Here is a 14906-nt window from a genome sequence, read left to right on the forward strand (position 1 = left end):
GCTGAGGTCGTCGACGGCTGGCTGCTCAGCTCCCTCGACGTCGGGCGTCAACGCCGTTTCTCCCCAGAGCCCTGGGGAGATGGTGAGCAGACTGCAGCCATCCCCCTCGATGCCGCAGTCGACGGAGAATGGGGGCGTTTGCTGGGCTTCCTGCCCCTGGGGAGCCCCCCAGGGGCTTCAGCATGTCCTGACCGACCTTGTGCCCTCAGCCTCCTGTCCTCCAGGCCTAGGAGCCTGATCTTCATCCTTTCCTTCAGGGTCCTGGCTGAGAAAGATTGGCAAATGTCACACTCTTCAGGGACATGGGTTGGGGGAAGGCAGACGATGCACACCCTGTGTGGGTCCGACTTGGCCTTCTTCCTCTCGCACTCTGGGCAACTGTCAAACAAGCCAGGCATGTTGACCACACAGAGCACACACAAGGAAGGAAGGCAACAAGGTACTTAATATAGCACTTGAAAAGTGAACAAATCCAAATAAACCCTTGAAAAAGGGAGAGCTCAATGCTCCAGGGTCCTGCTAGCAGGAGCCGGAAAAAAGAACTGAAAGTAAAAGGGACCTGCAGTGCATTCTGGGATACTGGAAAAGTTCTGGAAAGTTTTCTTAAAGGCACAGTATCCTGTTCTGAGACACATAATGGCAGCCTATGGGGCTTGTCTGTCCACTCCTTCCTCTCTATCATTCCAGAGGCTTTTGCTGGTAGAGGCAGGTTTTTCTCTGTGGAAAAAGCTGGACAGGCAGTGCTGTTTGTGGATGTTGGTGGAATTTTCTAGTTGAAGTACTGGACAGTGTAGCCTGTGGATATAGGCTGCATTATCTGTCTTTGAATTCTCTCTTAAGTGTAGATGCAGGTCTACATGGCTTGACAACTTTAGAGATTATTTTTATTGCTCCGGGGTCCACGCACATGGGCGGGACTATTCACTAGATTATGACTATACACAGAGATCCCCTACTACAGAACCTTTTATTCGAGGGAGGAAAGCCTGTAAGGAGAGAAAAATGGCCTTTAACTCTAGCCTGTTGATATGAATCAGACGTTGGGACTAGGACCATTTTCCCTGAATCTGAAGGTCTTGGAGAGGATCTCTCCAACCCTCCAAGGAAGCATCTGTGGTGACGAAGAATTTCGGGATCAGAGACAGAAAAAAGGCCCTGAGAGAGGTGTGACTTCAGAATCCACCTTCAGAACGCCTCCCTCATGCATGGAGTGATAGTTATCACGTCAAAAGATCCCATAGTTTGAACCCATTGACATTGAAGTTTCTCTTGCAACGGCCTCCTGTGAAGACGAGCCAGCGGAACTAGGTCAATTGCCAAGGAGAGCATGCCCAGTATAGACTTGGATGTTCTCACTGAAGTGCACCTTTTTTGATTGTCTGAGAGCCAAGGTTTTCAACCGTTACGGCCATTCCTGCGAGAGGAAAGCTTTGTTCTGAAAGATGTCAAGGTCGGCCCCTAGGAACGTCATTGTCTGATTTGGAAAAAACAATGATTTTCGTTGGTTTATGGTAAGGCCTAGTTTGTGGAACAGATCTATGCAGTCTCTTGTAGCTGTAGCAGCTAGATGAGCCGAAATGCTTTCAGGAGCCAATCATCTAAATATGGAAATGCTTGGTGACCCTGGTTCCGCAAGGCAGCCACCACTGGGGCCAGAAACTTGGTGAAAATCCACGGGACAGATTTGAGGCCGAAAGATAGGACTCGGATCTGATAATGGGTACCAGACACTGAATCAGAGGACGTTTGTGTTTGGGATGTATAGGAACACCGAAATAAGCATCCTCCAAATCCAGCAATGTCATGTAGTCCCAGCTGTTAAGGCGCTAAAGGATGTCAGAGTGTAACATCCTGAAGTTTGATTTTTGAAGAATTTGTTTAGCCCTCTGAGTTCCCAAAAAAGGTCTCCACTCTCCCAATTTGTTTTGTATCAGGAAAAAATGAGAGTAAAAGACTCTTCCTCTTTGTGCTACTGGAACTCTCTATTTCCCCCTTCAGTAGCATAATCTTTGTTTCCTGTTTTAGTGAATGAAGAAGAGGGTGTTCAATCCCTGGGTGGAGTGTTCGGTGGGCGCTGGATAAATTCTAGAGTGTTGTCATAAGATATCAAGTCCAAGACCCATCTGTCCGTTGTAATGTCACGCCACCGATGAATATGACTGGAAATGCTTGCATCGACTGGATGGGTAAATGTAGTAGCTGGTACCCTGATGCGGTCACGGCTTGCGACCAGAGTCGTGCGCTTGCAAAGGTGGTGTCCTGCGTGATCCTTGCCTGGAGAAACCAGCTGTTGGCGGTCGATAGGTTTGTTGCTGGTAACCCTGACAATATTGCGGGTAAAAGGACTGATAGTGTTGAGTGCGCTGGAAAGTACTTTCACAGCCTGAAAATCCACATCCTCGTGCTCCCCGAAAAGGCACTTAATGATACTGCAGGGTCCCCTATGCTTTGGCTGCATCTGTATCGGTTTTGATGGCTAGTAGAGCTTGGTCTATATGTTTTCCAGACAAACTGTTGTGATCGTATGCCATGTCCTGTATCTTTTATTGTACTTCTGGCCGAAATGAAGTTGTCCTAAGCATACCCAGGTGTCTTAAAACCGCCGCACCAGATAGTCGTCGAAAACCTGACCCTCAGGTGACCTGGGCCACTAATGCCATTTAGAGGAAGTGTCGCTCTCCTCATCAGAAGATGTTCCCTGTGTCGTCTTCAGCAACAACAAAAGTTTGCCCTCTGCATCTCTAAGAGTCTTAGATGAAAAAGTGAGGCAGGTCTTGCACCGTTTTGCCTCATGATGAGGATAGAGGCAATAGATGCAATCCTTGTGAGCATTATCAATATGAACCTCTTCCCACGGGATTTACAAGAGCAAAATAGTCTTTTCCTGTTAGACATTAAAATATCCAGAAGAAAATGAGACTTTGTGGTGAGAAATTTTGAAGCACTGAGCAGATCTCCGGGAGAATCCCTCCAGACCAGACGTGCGGTGAAAATCTGGGGTTTCAGCCTCTTGGGAAGGTTCTAGAGGGTGCTGGTTACTGATTGGTTCTACTTAAAATGTAGTCCTTTTTTAGAAAAGGAGGTGTAGCTAGGCTATTAAATGCATGGTTGCCTGGAGCGCTAGGTGGCGCCTGACCAGCATGGCCGCTTCGCGGTGAAGCTCCAGGCGTCGGACCCCGCCGATCCTCCCTACTCCGCTTGATCCTGCCCTGGCAGCCCGCTTTTGGCTGTACTGGGGCCCTGAATCGCCTGGCTCTCCTTGGCCTGAGTCTGGGGCGTGATTGCCCCCCCCGGAGCTGCACCCGCCATCTCTCGTGAGTGCCCGGCGGGAGGCGGCTGCGATCCTGGTTGCTGGGTGCAGGCGCGCGGCTACTCGAGCTCGCGGCGCCCACGAGGCGGCTGGGCCTGGAGGTCCTGGCGGCCGGGAGGAGTCGTCGCTGCTGCGGGCCCCCCCCCCCCCCCCCAGGGGTCAGGAGGGGCTCCTGCCTGATGCCCATCAGCTGGAGGCAAGGAGCTGTGGGGCTCATCCCGGGACGCGGAGCTGTGCTGGGGGACAGGCAGGGAGTGCGGCGCTGGTTGGACTCCCCGGCGGGGTGACTTGAGTGGCTGTGGGGGGCCCTCCCCATCGGGCCGGGTGTCTGCGTTCGGGGACCGGCTCCCCCTCCTTTCCCCCCCCACCGACGTGGCTGGACCTGCCCTGGTGCTCCGTGGCCTGCAGCGGTGTGGTGGTGGTTGCGACGCCGCATCGGGGGCTCGGGCCGCAGGCCGGCGATCGGGGGGTAATTAGCCATCTTTCGTCTCTTTCCTCCCCCCCCCCCCCTCCTCCCCCTCCGTTTCCACCTCCGGAGTCCTGGGTGGCCCTGTCCTCGGAGGCCCCTGGAGCCTATGGTCTTGAGCCGTGCACAGGCGGTGGAGGCACTGGACTCTCCGGGAGGAGGTCTGTGGCACGGACGGGCGCCCAGGGACCTTGGCTGGTGTGCGGAGGCCTGACCCCGGCTGCGGCACGTGGTGAAGAGTGGTGCCCCTCCAGGCAGGATCCAGGGCTGAAGACGAGCAACGGCTCTTACGGGCTCATCGGTTGCCGGATCGGGCAGTTGGCGAGGTGATACACCGTGGGGCTTGCGGCGAGGGGCCTTCTGATCAAGCGAGGTGTCCTGCCTGTGTCTTCTCCCTCCTGCCGTTCGCCTCCCGAGTCCTTGCGGAATCGCAGAGGCTGGTTCCGTTGACCGTTGACTGGACGAAGTGGCCCTGGTGCCTGCGGTGCCGCCGCCATGGGTAAAGACAGGGTTTCCAGGCCGACGCCTGCGGTCGCCCAGACCAAGATGGACAAATTCACGACCTCCGAGAGAGGGCCGAGCCCCGCCGGGGAGGTGGCTCAAACCCCTAGCACTGACCTTGCTGCCATCTTGCAGGCCATCACGGCATCCCGCTCCTCCCTGGAGGGTATGGTGGGAGAGGTGAACGTTGACGTTGCCCTACTTCGACAAGACATGCGTAACGCCACCGCCCGCATCTCTGAAGCTGAATCTAGAATTTCGACAGCTGAAGACGATATCCGCCAGCTGCAGGACCAGGTGCGTGAACTGACCACCCATTCTAAAGAACTGCACCGCCGGGTTGAGGACGCTGAAAATCGTGCCCGTCGCTGTAACCTCCGCCTGGTGGGTTTCCCGGAGCGAGCCGAGGCGGGCCGTGCGGATGACTTCTTGGAGCGTTGGTTTAAATCCTGGATGCCGGCGGACAGCCTCTCGGCCTGTTTCGTGGTGGAGAGGGCCCATCGCTCACTGGCTCCCAGACCCCCGGGGGCGCCCCCCCGTCCCTTTATCCTGAAGATCCTGAATTTCAGAGACAGAGATGCGATCCTACGGGAGGCCAGGCGCTCTACGACTCTTCAATACCAAAATCACACTATAATGGTATTCCCGGACTACACCCGAGAGGTCTAGGAGCTCCGGCGCTCCTGCATGGAGGTAAAGCAGAGGATGCGATCCATGGGCCTCCAATATCAGCTGCAGTTCCCAGCCCGCCTCAGAGTCATTTTTCAGCATAGGACCTTCTTCTTCGACATGCCACGAACAGCCTGGACTTGGCTCACAGAGGAACGTCCCCTGCAGCATGCTGGTCGGGGATTACCGGTGGAGGGGCGGGGGAGGCGAGAGGCGCCCCGATCTTCCAGATCCCCCCCCGACGACGCACGCTGCCCCGGAGGCGCGCAGGGGAGGAGGTGATTGTCACGCGCTCCAGGGAGCGGCCGCGCCGAGCATACGGGGCCTCCTCTGCGGCGCCCACCAGTCCTGCTGCCGCCGGGCGGCGGGCCGTGTCCCCCCCAGCGGGCGGACTCTGCGACCCAGCATGCTCCTCAAGTGGACACTTCGGACCTTTCCCGCAGCCCTACCATTTGACTCCCATTTACTGCGTGTAATATTTTGTCAGGGAGGGGAGACTGGGATGTGCTTCCTGGTTGTAGGACTTAAAAGTCGGGCCTCGGTGCTCCTACACACTTGTTGCTCTCTGCCAGGGCGGATGAATTGGGTTTGCTCTTATTTCTTAAGGGGTCCACTGGCACTCCGGCCCGAGCTTTTTAGCTTGGTTTTGGTTACACACTGATAGGGCGACAGATGCTTCTGTTTTCGAAGTATAGGGTGCGGGGTTGGGGTTGGTTTGAGGTTGTTTCTTCCTCCTAGGGAGGTTTTTGTTGTTAGAGGGTGCAATCCTCGCTGTTGTGGTTCTAAGGCATCATGTAATGTTTGATCTGATCTCCTGTCCGATCTCTTCATGTCCCTCCCTCCAGGGAGCTCTCCTGCCCACGCACTCATTGGCCCCAGTATGGGCGCGGTGCCCGCTGGGTGATGGCTCCATGCGCGCTTCCCGACTCACCCACTGCTCCCATTCGCGGCCCCCTTGTCCAACTCCTGTCATGCATGCCCCTGCTTGCTCCCATGGTGGACACACCCGTGCCTAAGGCTGCCGTGCGCGTCTTGTCCTGGAACGTTAATGGCCTGCTGGATCGTTTCAAGCGTATGGCGGTCCTCAAATATGCGCAGCGTGCGGAGATTGACGTGCTCCTTCAAGAGACCCACCTTATGGGTAATAAATGTCCATTTCTCGCCTGTTACGGATACGATAGGGTCTGGCACTCAGGCTTCGCTAGGGGCTCCCGGGTGGTGGCTATCCTGCTTAAACGCTCTTTTCCCTTTGAACTGACTCCGGTGCATCTAGACCCCCAGGGAATGGACGTTACGGTATGTGGCACCCTTCAGGGGCGGCCGCTTACACTGCTGTCCCTCTACGCAGCGCAGTCCCCGTTGCAGACCGCTCTCTTACACAGCGGATCTCCTCCCAAAACTCCCGACGAGGTCGCTTGTCCTCGGTGGAGACTTCAACGCTGTCTACACACCCCATCTGGACTCGACGGGCCCGGTCTCCCTTACCAGAACCACTCGCGCGAAACAGTTATCGTGTTGGGCTGAAGCCCAGGGCCTGTGACACGTCTGGAGGGTTTGGCACCCACGAGATCGCCAATATACCCACACTTCGGCGGCGCACGATTCCCACGCCTGGATTGACCTAATTTTTGTCCCCTCTACTGAATGTGCAGGGGTTTGTGATGCCCGCATTCTTCCGAGAGGCCTCTCTGATCACTCGCCAGTGCTTCTTGCTCTTGGTCCACCTCCCTTTTCTGCCCGTCCGATATGGCGTTTGAATGCCTGGTTCCTTCAGGACAAAGCCTTTCGGAAGGTGGTGGAGAGTGGGATTACGGAGTACTACTTTCACAATGTGGGCTCCGTCTCTTCCTCGGCCGTCCTCTGGGAGGCCGGCAAGGCGACTATTAGAGGGGTTGCAAAGGGGCATCTGCAGCAGCAGCAACGCCAACTCCAGCAACTTGTGAAGTGCAGGCCCTGGAGCTCAAGCGAGACCAGGACGCGTTGGGAGACGCCACACTGGCACGACGGCTGGCCATTCTCCAAGAGGAAATACGCACGCACTCTCTGGAGGCGGCGAGAACTCTTTGGCGTTCCTCGGTGGCCCAGGTTTACGGGTGGGGTTTAAGAACGGTACGCTTCTTCACCGGCTGGCTACCTACCCTCGTGCAGGCCGGGTGATTCCTGCCATCACAGACTCCGCGGGTGGGACCCGCACGATTTCGGTGGCAATAGCTCAAACCTTTGCGGACTACTACTCCCAACTATACCGGGCACTGACGCCGGGGATCTCCCTTGCGGAATTGATGAGGGGGAGTGGGGCGGGCCTTGAGCGGTTTGGACAGGAGGCTAGCGAGACCTTGGACCTGCCCATTACCCTGCAAGAGGTTGAGACGGCAATCGCCCATTTGGCGCCTGGGAAAACCCCGGGACCGGACGGTTTCCCGCAAGAGTATTACGCCCATTTCTGTGAAACCCTGGCCCCGCGGCTTCTAGATCTCTTTGCAGAGGCGGTGAAGAAGGGTTCATTCCCGCGGGAAACAGATACCGCCACTATAGTCGTCCTTCCGAAGACTCAACCCCCATCACAGTCCTGCTCCGACTATCGGCCGATATCGCTAATCAACACCGATCTTAAAATATACGCTATCATCCTTGCGCAACGGCTGCGCCCGCTTCTTGTCTCGCTGGTCCACCCGGACCAACGCGGGTTTACGCCGAACCGAGGAACCAGACACTGCCTGCGGCGCTTACATCTTGCTCTGGCCCACCGAGAGCGCCTTTCTCCTTATCTGGCCCTTCTACTGGTTGACTTTGAGAAGGCCTTTGATTTGGTGGGGTGGGAATACCTTGGAGAAACCTTAGAGCGAATGGGGTTCGGCCCTCAGTTTCGCTCCATGGTACGGGTTCTGTACGCGGACCCACGGGCTCGAGTACTGGTTAATGGGACTTTGTCCCGCGCGTTTTCCATAGGACGGGGGACACGGCAGGGCTGCCCGCTCTCGCCCCTCCTCTTCGCCCTGGCGATGGAGCCCCTGGCTGTGCTCATCCGGGCAGATCCTGCTCTCCGTGGCTGGGACTGGCCGGGTATGGTCCCTGATAAAATTGCGTTATATGCGGACGATGTCCTTTATCTTTCGGATCTGCTTGACTCGGGTCCGCCGGACTCTTCACCGGTTCGGGCAGGCATCTGGTCTCCATCTGAACTCCGGGAAATCTGTATTGGTTCCGTTACACCCTTCTAGGGAGTGTTTTGAGTGGCAGTCTGACATTCCCCTCCGAAGACTGTCCTTTAAATACCTGGGGATCTGGGTTACCCTCTCCTGGAACTATGCTGGGCTCTCAACGTGGCCCCCGTGGTTAATAAGGCCAGATGATAAAATGGCAGTCACTCCCGTTGAACCCGTTGGGAAGGATCGCTCTTTATAAGATGATCCTCCCTCGGTTTCTGTACATGCTCCAAAACACGCCCTGCTCCTTCCCCCGCTCTTGGTTTCGGGACCTGGACAAGACCGCGACTAAATTTCTTTGGGGTGGAGGTAGGCCCCGGCTGGCTTTAGACCGCTGTCTAGTTCCTTCCTATGACGACGGCCTGAGCATGACTAATCTTTACCTGTACTATCTCGCTACGCGGCTGGTGGTGGTCCATGACTGGATATATCGGGTGGGTGGGATGATCCGGCTTATAGACTGGAGGTGCAGATCACCGGATTCCCTTCTATTCAGAATATGCTCTATGGAGCGACGGTCCCTCGATCGCTTCCGGAGGTCGTACGGGCTCCCTTTCTGGCATGGCGAGCGGCCCTACGGCACACCCGTTGGTCGAAGGTACTAACCGGGGTTACACCGCTCTGGCATGGCACTTGGATGCGGGAGGTATCGGGACTCGGCGGATTTCGCAACTGGGACCTCTTGGGGATCTCCTGCCTGGGTGATGTCTGGCGGGGAAGCCATCTGTGTTCCTTTCAAGAGCTCCGGAGTCGGTTTTCTTTACATCCCTCGCAATTCTATAGGTATCTCCAGCTGCGCCATGCGCTCCAATCTCATGTCCCCCTGGACTCCAAACTCCCCGACCATAGCCCGCCTGAGGCTCAGGTGATGCTGGGAAATCTTGGGAGGGGGGGCATATCCCGTATTTATCGATCCCTGGTTAATAATACCCCGATGGATTGGAGTGGGCTGAAGCAGCGATGGGAGGCCTGGGTGGGTCCTCTGGACGACAATGATTGGAGGGACGCCCTTATGGGGCCCAGGACGATCACCGCATCGGCTCGATTGCGGCTTATCCAGCTTTATTATCTTCACACTGCATACCTGACCCCGGAACGTCTGTTTCGAGCGGGCCTGTGCAAAGGGGCCTCATGCGCTCGGTGCGGGGTGGAGCCGGCAGATTTCTTTCATATGGTCTGGTCTTGCCCTCGCCTGGAGAGCTTCTGGGTCGAGATTGAAACTGAATTAACTGAAGTTCTGGGGTGGGAGGTCCCCCACGACCCTCGGTTAGCGCTGTTGGGAATAACGGATGGGCTGGATGGCTCCCGTAATGAGCAATATTTCCTAACTACGGCCCTGGTGGTGGCCAAGAGAGATCTCGCGGCCGCCTGGAAGCAGATTGACCCACCCAGAGGAGACAAATGGAGGAGAGGGGTGGATTGGTGTGCTGCACAGGAACGAACACTGTACGCTGCACGGGGTTGCCCCAGAAAGTTTAGTAAAATATGGGGGAAATGGCTTGGGGGCGGGTTTACGTAGGGCGGGAACGGAAGGGGGGGGGGGGGGGGTGGAGGGGGAAGGTGGGGAGAGAATGCTCATGCGGCTGATTCTTAAAGATTATGTGACAGGTCTGGTCGATGCCAAGTTGCTCAAATTGCTGTATGTCCTTTTTGATCTTGATGCCTATATGAAAATAAAAATTTGTTTATAAAAAAAAAAAATGCATGGTTGCCACCATAATAGCCTATGTATGTTTTTTTTAATTACCACTTTTATATTACCGTGGGATTCCCACTTCAACGGGGAATGATTCAAGCATGTGAATATTTGAAAGATACCCCAATACCAGATAACTTTATCTGATGCAGGTTATTATCCAACTCACCATAGGAGAGCAAACCTACCCATCCCAAGCAGTCTGAATTAGATCCGGTAGGGCATAATTAAAAGATAGAAGAGGCTATGTGTCAAAAATACTTGCTTTAGTTTCCCTCAAGGGAAGAGGAAGTTCTTAAACCAAGCCACCTTTCTAATGACCATTTGGTATGAGACCACTTCTGAAGGGCTGAGGTACAGTGGGGCTGCTAACAGCTATCATCTCCAATTCAGGGGATGCGTTTATGCCACTGACTTCCACATGGTACTGGTATTCTTCAGGATTAGGTGACAAATATTGAGGTGGTTCACCATAGTCATCCATTCTTGGCACAACTGGAAAGGAAGGGGTGCAGAGGGGTGGGCGGGCTAAGAAAAATCAGGGGGAGGGAAGTGTTGATCACTAGCATCACCTTCATGAATTGTATCCCTGCAGGATGACTCCTGCGCCTGCTCGCCCTCTACTGCTGCTCTTCCAGATTATCAGATAGGCATCTCTTTAGGCTGGGGACAGGGGATGTTCTGCCTCAGAAAGTGGATTCTTCAGGCTCTGAGCTGGTTCGGAAGCCATTGACACAGACAACAGAGCTGTCAGCAGTGTCATAGGCAACACTGGGGATGGTGGTTGTGGAGCCAGTGTTAGCACAGGGGGCAACGAACAAACGATAGGAGAAAATATTGAATTCCTGACATGAATACCAAAGAGTGAGCTCTGGACCCACATCATAGGTGCAGAACAGAAAATGGAATTGACGTCAGGGTGATGGGGGGTGCTTCGGTGATGTCACAATGGCATAGCTTATGGTGCCACTGTAGGGCCAGCACCCCATACCGCCATTGAAGAGCTATGGAAACGTTTCTGGGTCGTCTGGCACTTAGGATAAATATGCAGGTCGAAGTATACATCAGAAGCCTGAAACATCAGTAAATTTGGTACATTTCCATTTCAACGTCATGGCTATTAGCAGGTTTTCATTACTTTTGAGCCGAAGGTCATGTGACTTAGTAATATAATTATGCTAGAGTTTACACTTATTTGTAGGATATCTTTATAAGCTACTTCCTACTAGATTTTACACTGCTCAATCATTGCGATTTCACTAGCAAAAAAGGGTTTCTTCACTGATCAGCTTGTGTTCTTGCTAATGCATCTCAGTGTGGGATGCGTATGCAGTGTGGGGTTTATATGCTTATAATTTGGGTAAGTTCCAAGTCTATTCAACTGTGCTGAGCAGTCTATTCAGACTGGCATATTACTGTGAAACATTTGAGAGCTGGCTTTGGTGAAATACATTTCTTTTTTAAAATGCATGTGTGTGATAACATCAAGTGCTGCTGAGCACTTTGCATATAGCATTGTCAGAGTTAATACACGATGGCCTGCATTTAGGTGAACAGGCTGAGTGGATTTAATTCAGCACATTTATTAATAGTGCAGACAGTCTTCCAGCGGACTCTACATTTCAGCCTTCTTCTGGTCATCCCTACAGGGAGGAGCTAACTGAAAGTCTGAAAAGTAGCACTGTATATATAATTAACCTTTATTATGAACTTACTTTCTTTTTATACCTTTCATGGCCTGCATGGGGACTGTGCTTCCTGTTTTTGAAGTTTGAGCTTGCAAGTGAAAATGAGGTTTAGTGGGTGGTAGGGGAACTTTATTTGCTGCTCTGAGACCAGACACACTGAAGTCATTGAGCAGCTTATGGTTATGTTATTGACCCTTGGATTAATTTCTCCTAGGATAAGAGTTGAGGAAAATGCTTTGGAAGCCAGTTTTAATAATTTGAGAAGTGGGGTTGTAGCCAGAATATGACAGTTATTAGTGAATTGCCCCCCTGATGCATCAAATGGTTAGGTGTTCAGAAATCTTACTAAGTATTCTTACCAACAAAGGGTGAGATCTGCCCCATGGTATGAACTGCTTTTTCATCACCATTTGTGTCCTCCCACCGATGTAGAAAGTATTTTGCTGAGGGGTAACGAGGCTCATTTAAGGCTGTCCGGTGTTGCCAAAGAACCATATTGCAGTAGAAAATAAAAGCAATATAGCTATTTATTTCACATTAAGCATAACCAACATCACAAGATTGCTTCACTAGAAAACAAATGGCAAAAAAGCCCACATGCAATTCAAAGTTATTCAAAACACTAGCTCTAAAGAAGCTAAATTAAAAGATACGACACCAAGTTTCAACATTTTGTCTTGATCGTAGCAGTTTCCTTAATATTGATCATTGAAGAATGTCAACAAATGTTTGTATTGGATGCAATCTTAGTTTAAGTACCTGTTTCAATCGGTCATAGTCTAATCCTTCTGACTGCACGCCATTGGCACTAGGTGGCCCAGATGTTGCGGATTTTGGTCTATTGATGAAAATGTATAGATTTTAGAAATCTACATGTGGCAAAGGTTTAATATCAATTCAGCAAAAGAGATTAACCAAGACTAACTCATTCCTCATCAGGATACAAAACCTCTTTATGAATAAAAACGTATTTTACAGAACTTACAACCAGTACTAAGTGACATAGTAAGCACCCAATGTTTATTCCTTCAGTGATATACACACGCACATACACACGCACAAAATGCACACACGCATGCATACACACGCACACACATATATACACACACAAATATATAAACACACAATTTGTTTTTTAGGATGGATAAGTGGCAACATGCACAAAATTTGTAGACATGCTGGACAAAGTTGTTGGGGTATACCACCTAGATTACAGGATTATGGCAGTGGGCCTTTGAGAAGTCATGCCCTTTGTCCTTAGACAACTCTGCACCGTACAACGCCAATAAAACAAGTAAGCACTTTACAACATTTGGAGATCATAAGAAAAAAATTAAATTACTTCTAACATTATTTCCACCCCTCAATTAAGATTTTTATCCTGTAAAGTTCAACGAGGGCCAAAGCTTTCTGCGATCCTCAGCCTCTTTCTGTATCTTTTTTAGAGGTATGCCGAACCTCAGAGACCAGGGATCATGTGCCTCAAAATTAACTTCATGTCTACCAGCCATTAGTTTAAAAATGCATAATGAACTCAATTTGAATTTGACTGAAGAAGTTACCTCTGGCAAGGATAATGTTACTTACCCGGTAAGCACCTGTTCTTGGCAAGCAGAGCTGTAGATTCACATGCTTTGCATACTCCTGCCATCTAGTGTTGGCTCAGGGTGTTTGCAACTTGTTTTTCTTCAAAGAAGTCTTTCCAGTCATGAGGTAAGGTGACTCCTCCTTTTGGTGATAGTGCGCCATGCCATAAACTCCATTGTTAGATTTTTCAGGCAGAGGGTGAGAATGGAGTTAGTAATTGTACAATGCACAAGTTACTTACTTGTGTAACGATAGATCTGTAAGAGACATTAGTTAGTGAAAGATTCCACACCTTAGAATATCCCCAGGATTCAGACTGGATCCGGAAAGTTTTGTCAGCAGTACCCCTGCGCGTCGGTAGGCGTCGTCGTGCGACTCCGCGTACGTCGCTGGCGTTTTAGCCACCGAGATGACGTCGGAGCTACTTAGACACGCCCATGTGCGCGGACGTCAATTCTGTACACGACTTTTCCGCGCCAGGAACGCAGTACCATGCCTGAGACCAACTACTGATGCAATAGAACTAGGGCCCTGAAAGGGATGACCTGAACCCTAGAGAACAGTTCGCAGAACTGGGTGGATGGTAAGGAATCTATCACTAACTAATGTCTCTTACAGATATATCGTTACACAAGTAACTTGTGCATCTGAAAGAGACACGTTAGTGATAGATTCCTTACCTTGGAATACATAACCAAGCAATACCAACCCCGGTGGTGGGCCTGCGAAGTGAGATTACACCAGAAAGTCACGGAGAACCGAACGGCCAAAGAAGCCGTCTCTCCAGACTGGACTGTCCAGGCAATAGTGCTTAGTGAAAGTATGCAGCGAGGCCCAAGTGGCTGCCTGACAGATGTCCTGCAGGGGGACACTGCGTCCCAATGCAGTAGTAGCTGCCGCCACCCTGGTAGAATGTTTGCGCAGCTTTACCGGAGGTTCCTTTTTAGCCAGACAGTAACAGGCTTTAATGCAAAGGACAACCCAGCAGGAGATAGTTCACTTGTGCACAGGCCGGCCTTTCTTGGCGCCCACGTAGCCAACAAAGCTGGTCAACCACCCGGAACAGTTGTGTGCGGTTGAGGTAGAATGAAAGCGCACGCTTTGGGTCCAGACTGTGGAGCCTCTCTTCCTCTCGGGAAGGGTGCGGCAGCGGAAAGAAAGTGGGCAGAGTGACAGTTTGCCCCAGATGAAAGGCAGCGACTACTTTTGGTAGACAGGAGGGACGTGGCCGAAGCACAACCTCATCCGGATGTACCACCAGGAAAGGAGGTTTGCAGGAAAGAGCCTGGAGTTAACTCACGCGCCTAGCGGAGGTGATAGCCACCAGGAAGACAGTTGTAAAAGTTAATAACCGTAAAGGACAGTTATGAAGAGGCTCAAAGGGAGGGCACATCAAATATGTGAGAACCAGGTTCAAGTCCCAGTGAGGCATCACAAAAGGAATAGGAGGGAAAAGGTGAGTAATGTCTTTGAGAAATCATGAACAGCCTGAAAAAGGCTGAAAGAGCAGAAAGATAGCCCGTAACAGTGCCCAGAGCAGAGCCCTGCTGGGCCAAAGAGAAGGAACAATAGGGCCTCATGCTGCAAATTTGTTCTACTGGCAGACGTATACAGTTTAGGTGAGGGACGTCTGGCTGCCAGAATCACATTACAAACTTCAGGAGGCAAGTCACATGGAATCAACTGTCGCCGCTCAATCTCCACGCAAGGAGGTGGAGGCTGGACAGGTTCAGGTGGAGGACCGTCCCCTGTTGCCGCGACAGAAGATCCTCCTGGAGGATCC

At 52.0% G+C, this 14906-nt stretch overlaps 1 protein-coding gene across 5 annotated transcripts in view; it reads right to left on the reverse strand.

Annotated features, from left to right (window-relative positions):
• ENAH (ENAH actin regulator) overlaps positions 1-14906 on the reverse strand; it is a 668777-nt gene that overhangs the window by 93960 nt on the left and 559911 nt on the right. For all 5 annotated transcript variants that reach the window (XM_085610395.1, XM_085610392.1, XM_085610391.1 and 2 more), the window contains one exon: positions 12296-12374. In XM_085610395.1, the coding sequence (XP_085466521.1) occupies positions 12296-12374 (79 nt within the window). The remainder of the gene's footprint in view (positions 1-12295; positions 12375-14906) is intronic.

Source organism: Triturus cristatus, chromosome 6, assembly GCF_964204655.1.
Source record: "Triturus cristatus chromosome 6, aTriCri1.1, whole genome shotgun sequence".
Taxonomy (NCBI): Eukaryota; Metazoa; Chordata; class Amphibia; order Caudata; family Salamandridae; genus Triturus; species Triturus cristatus.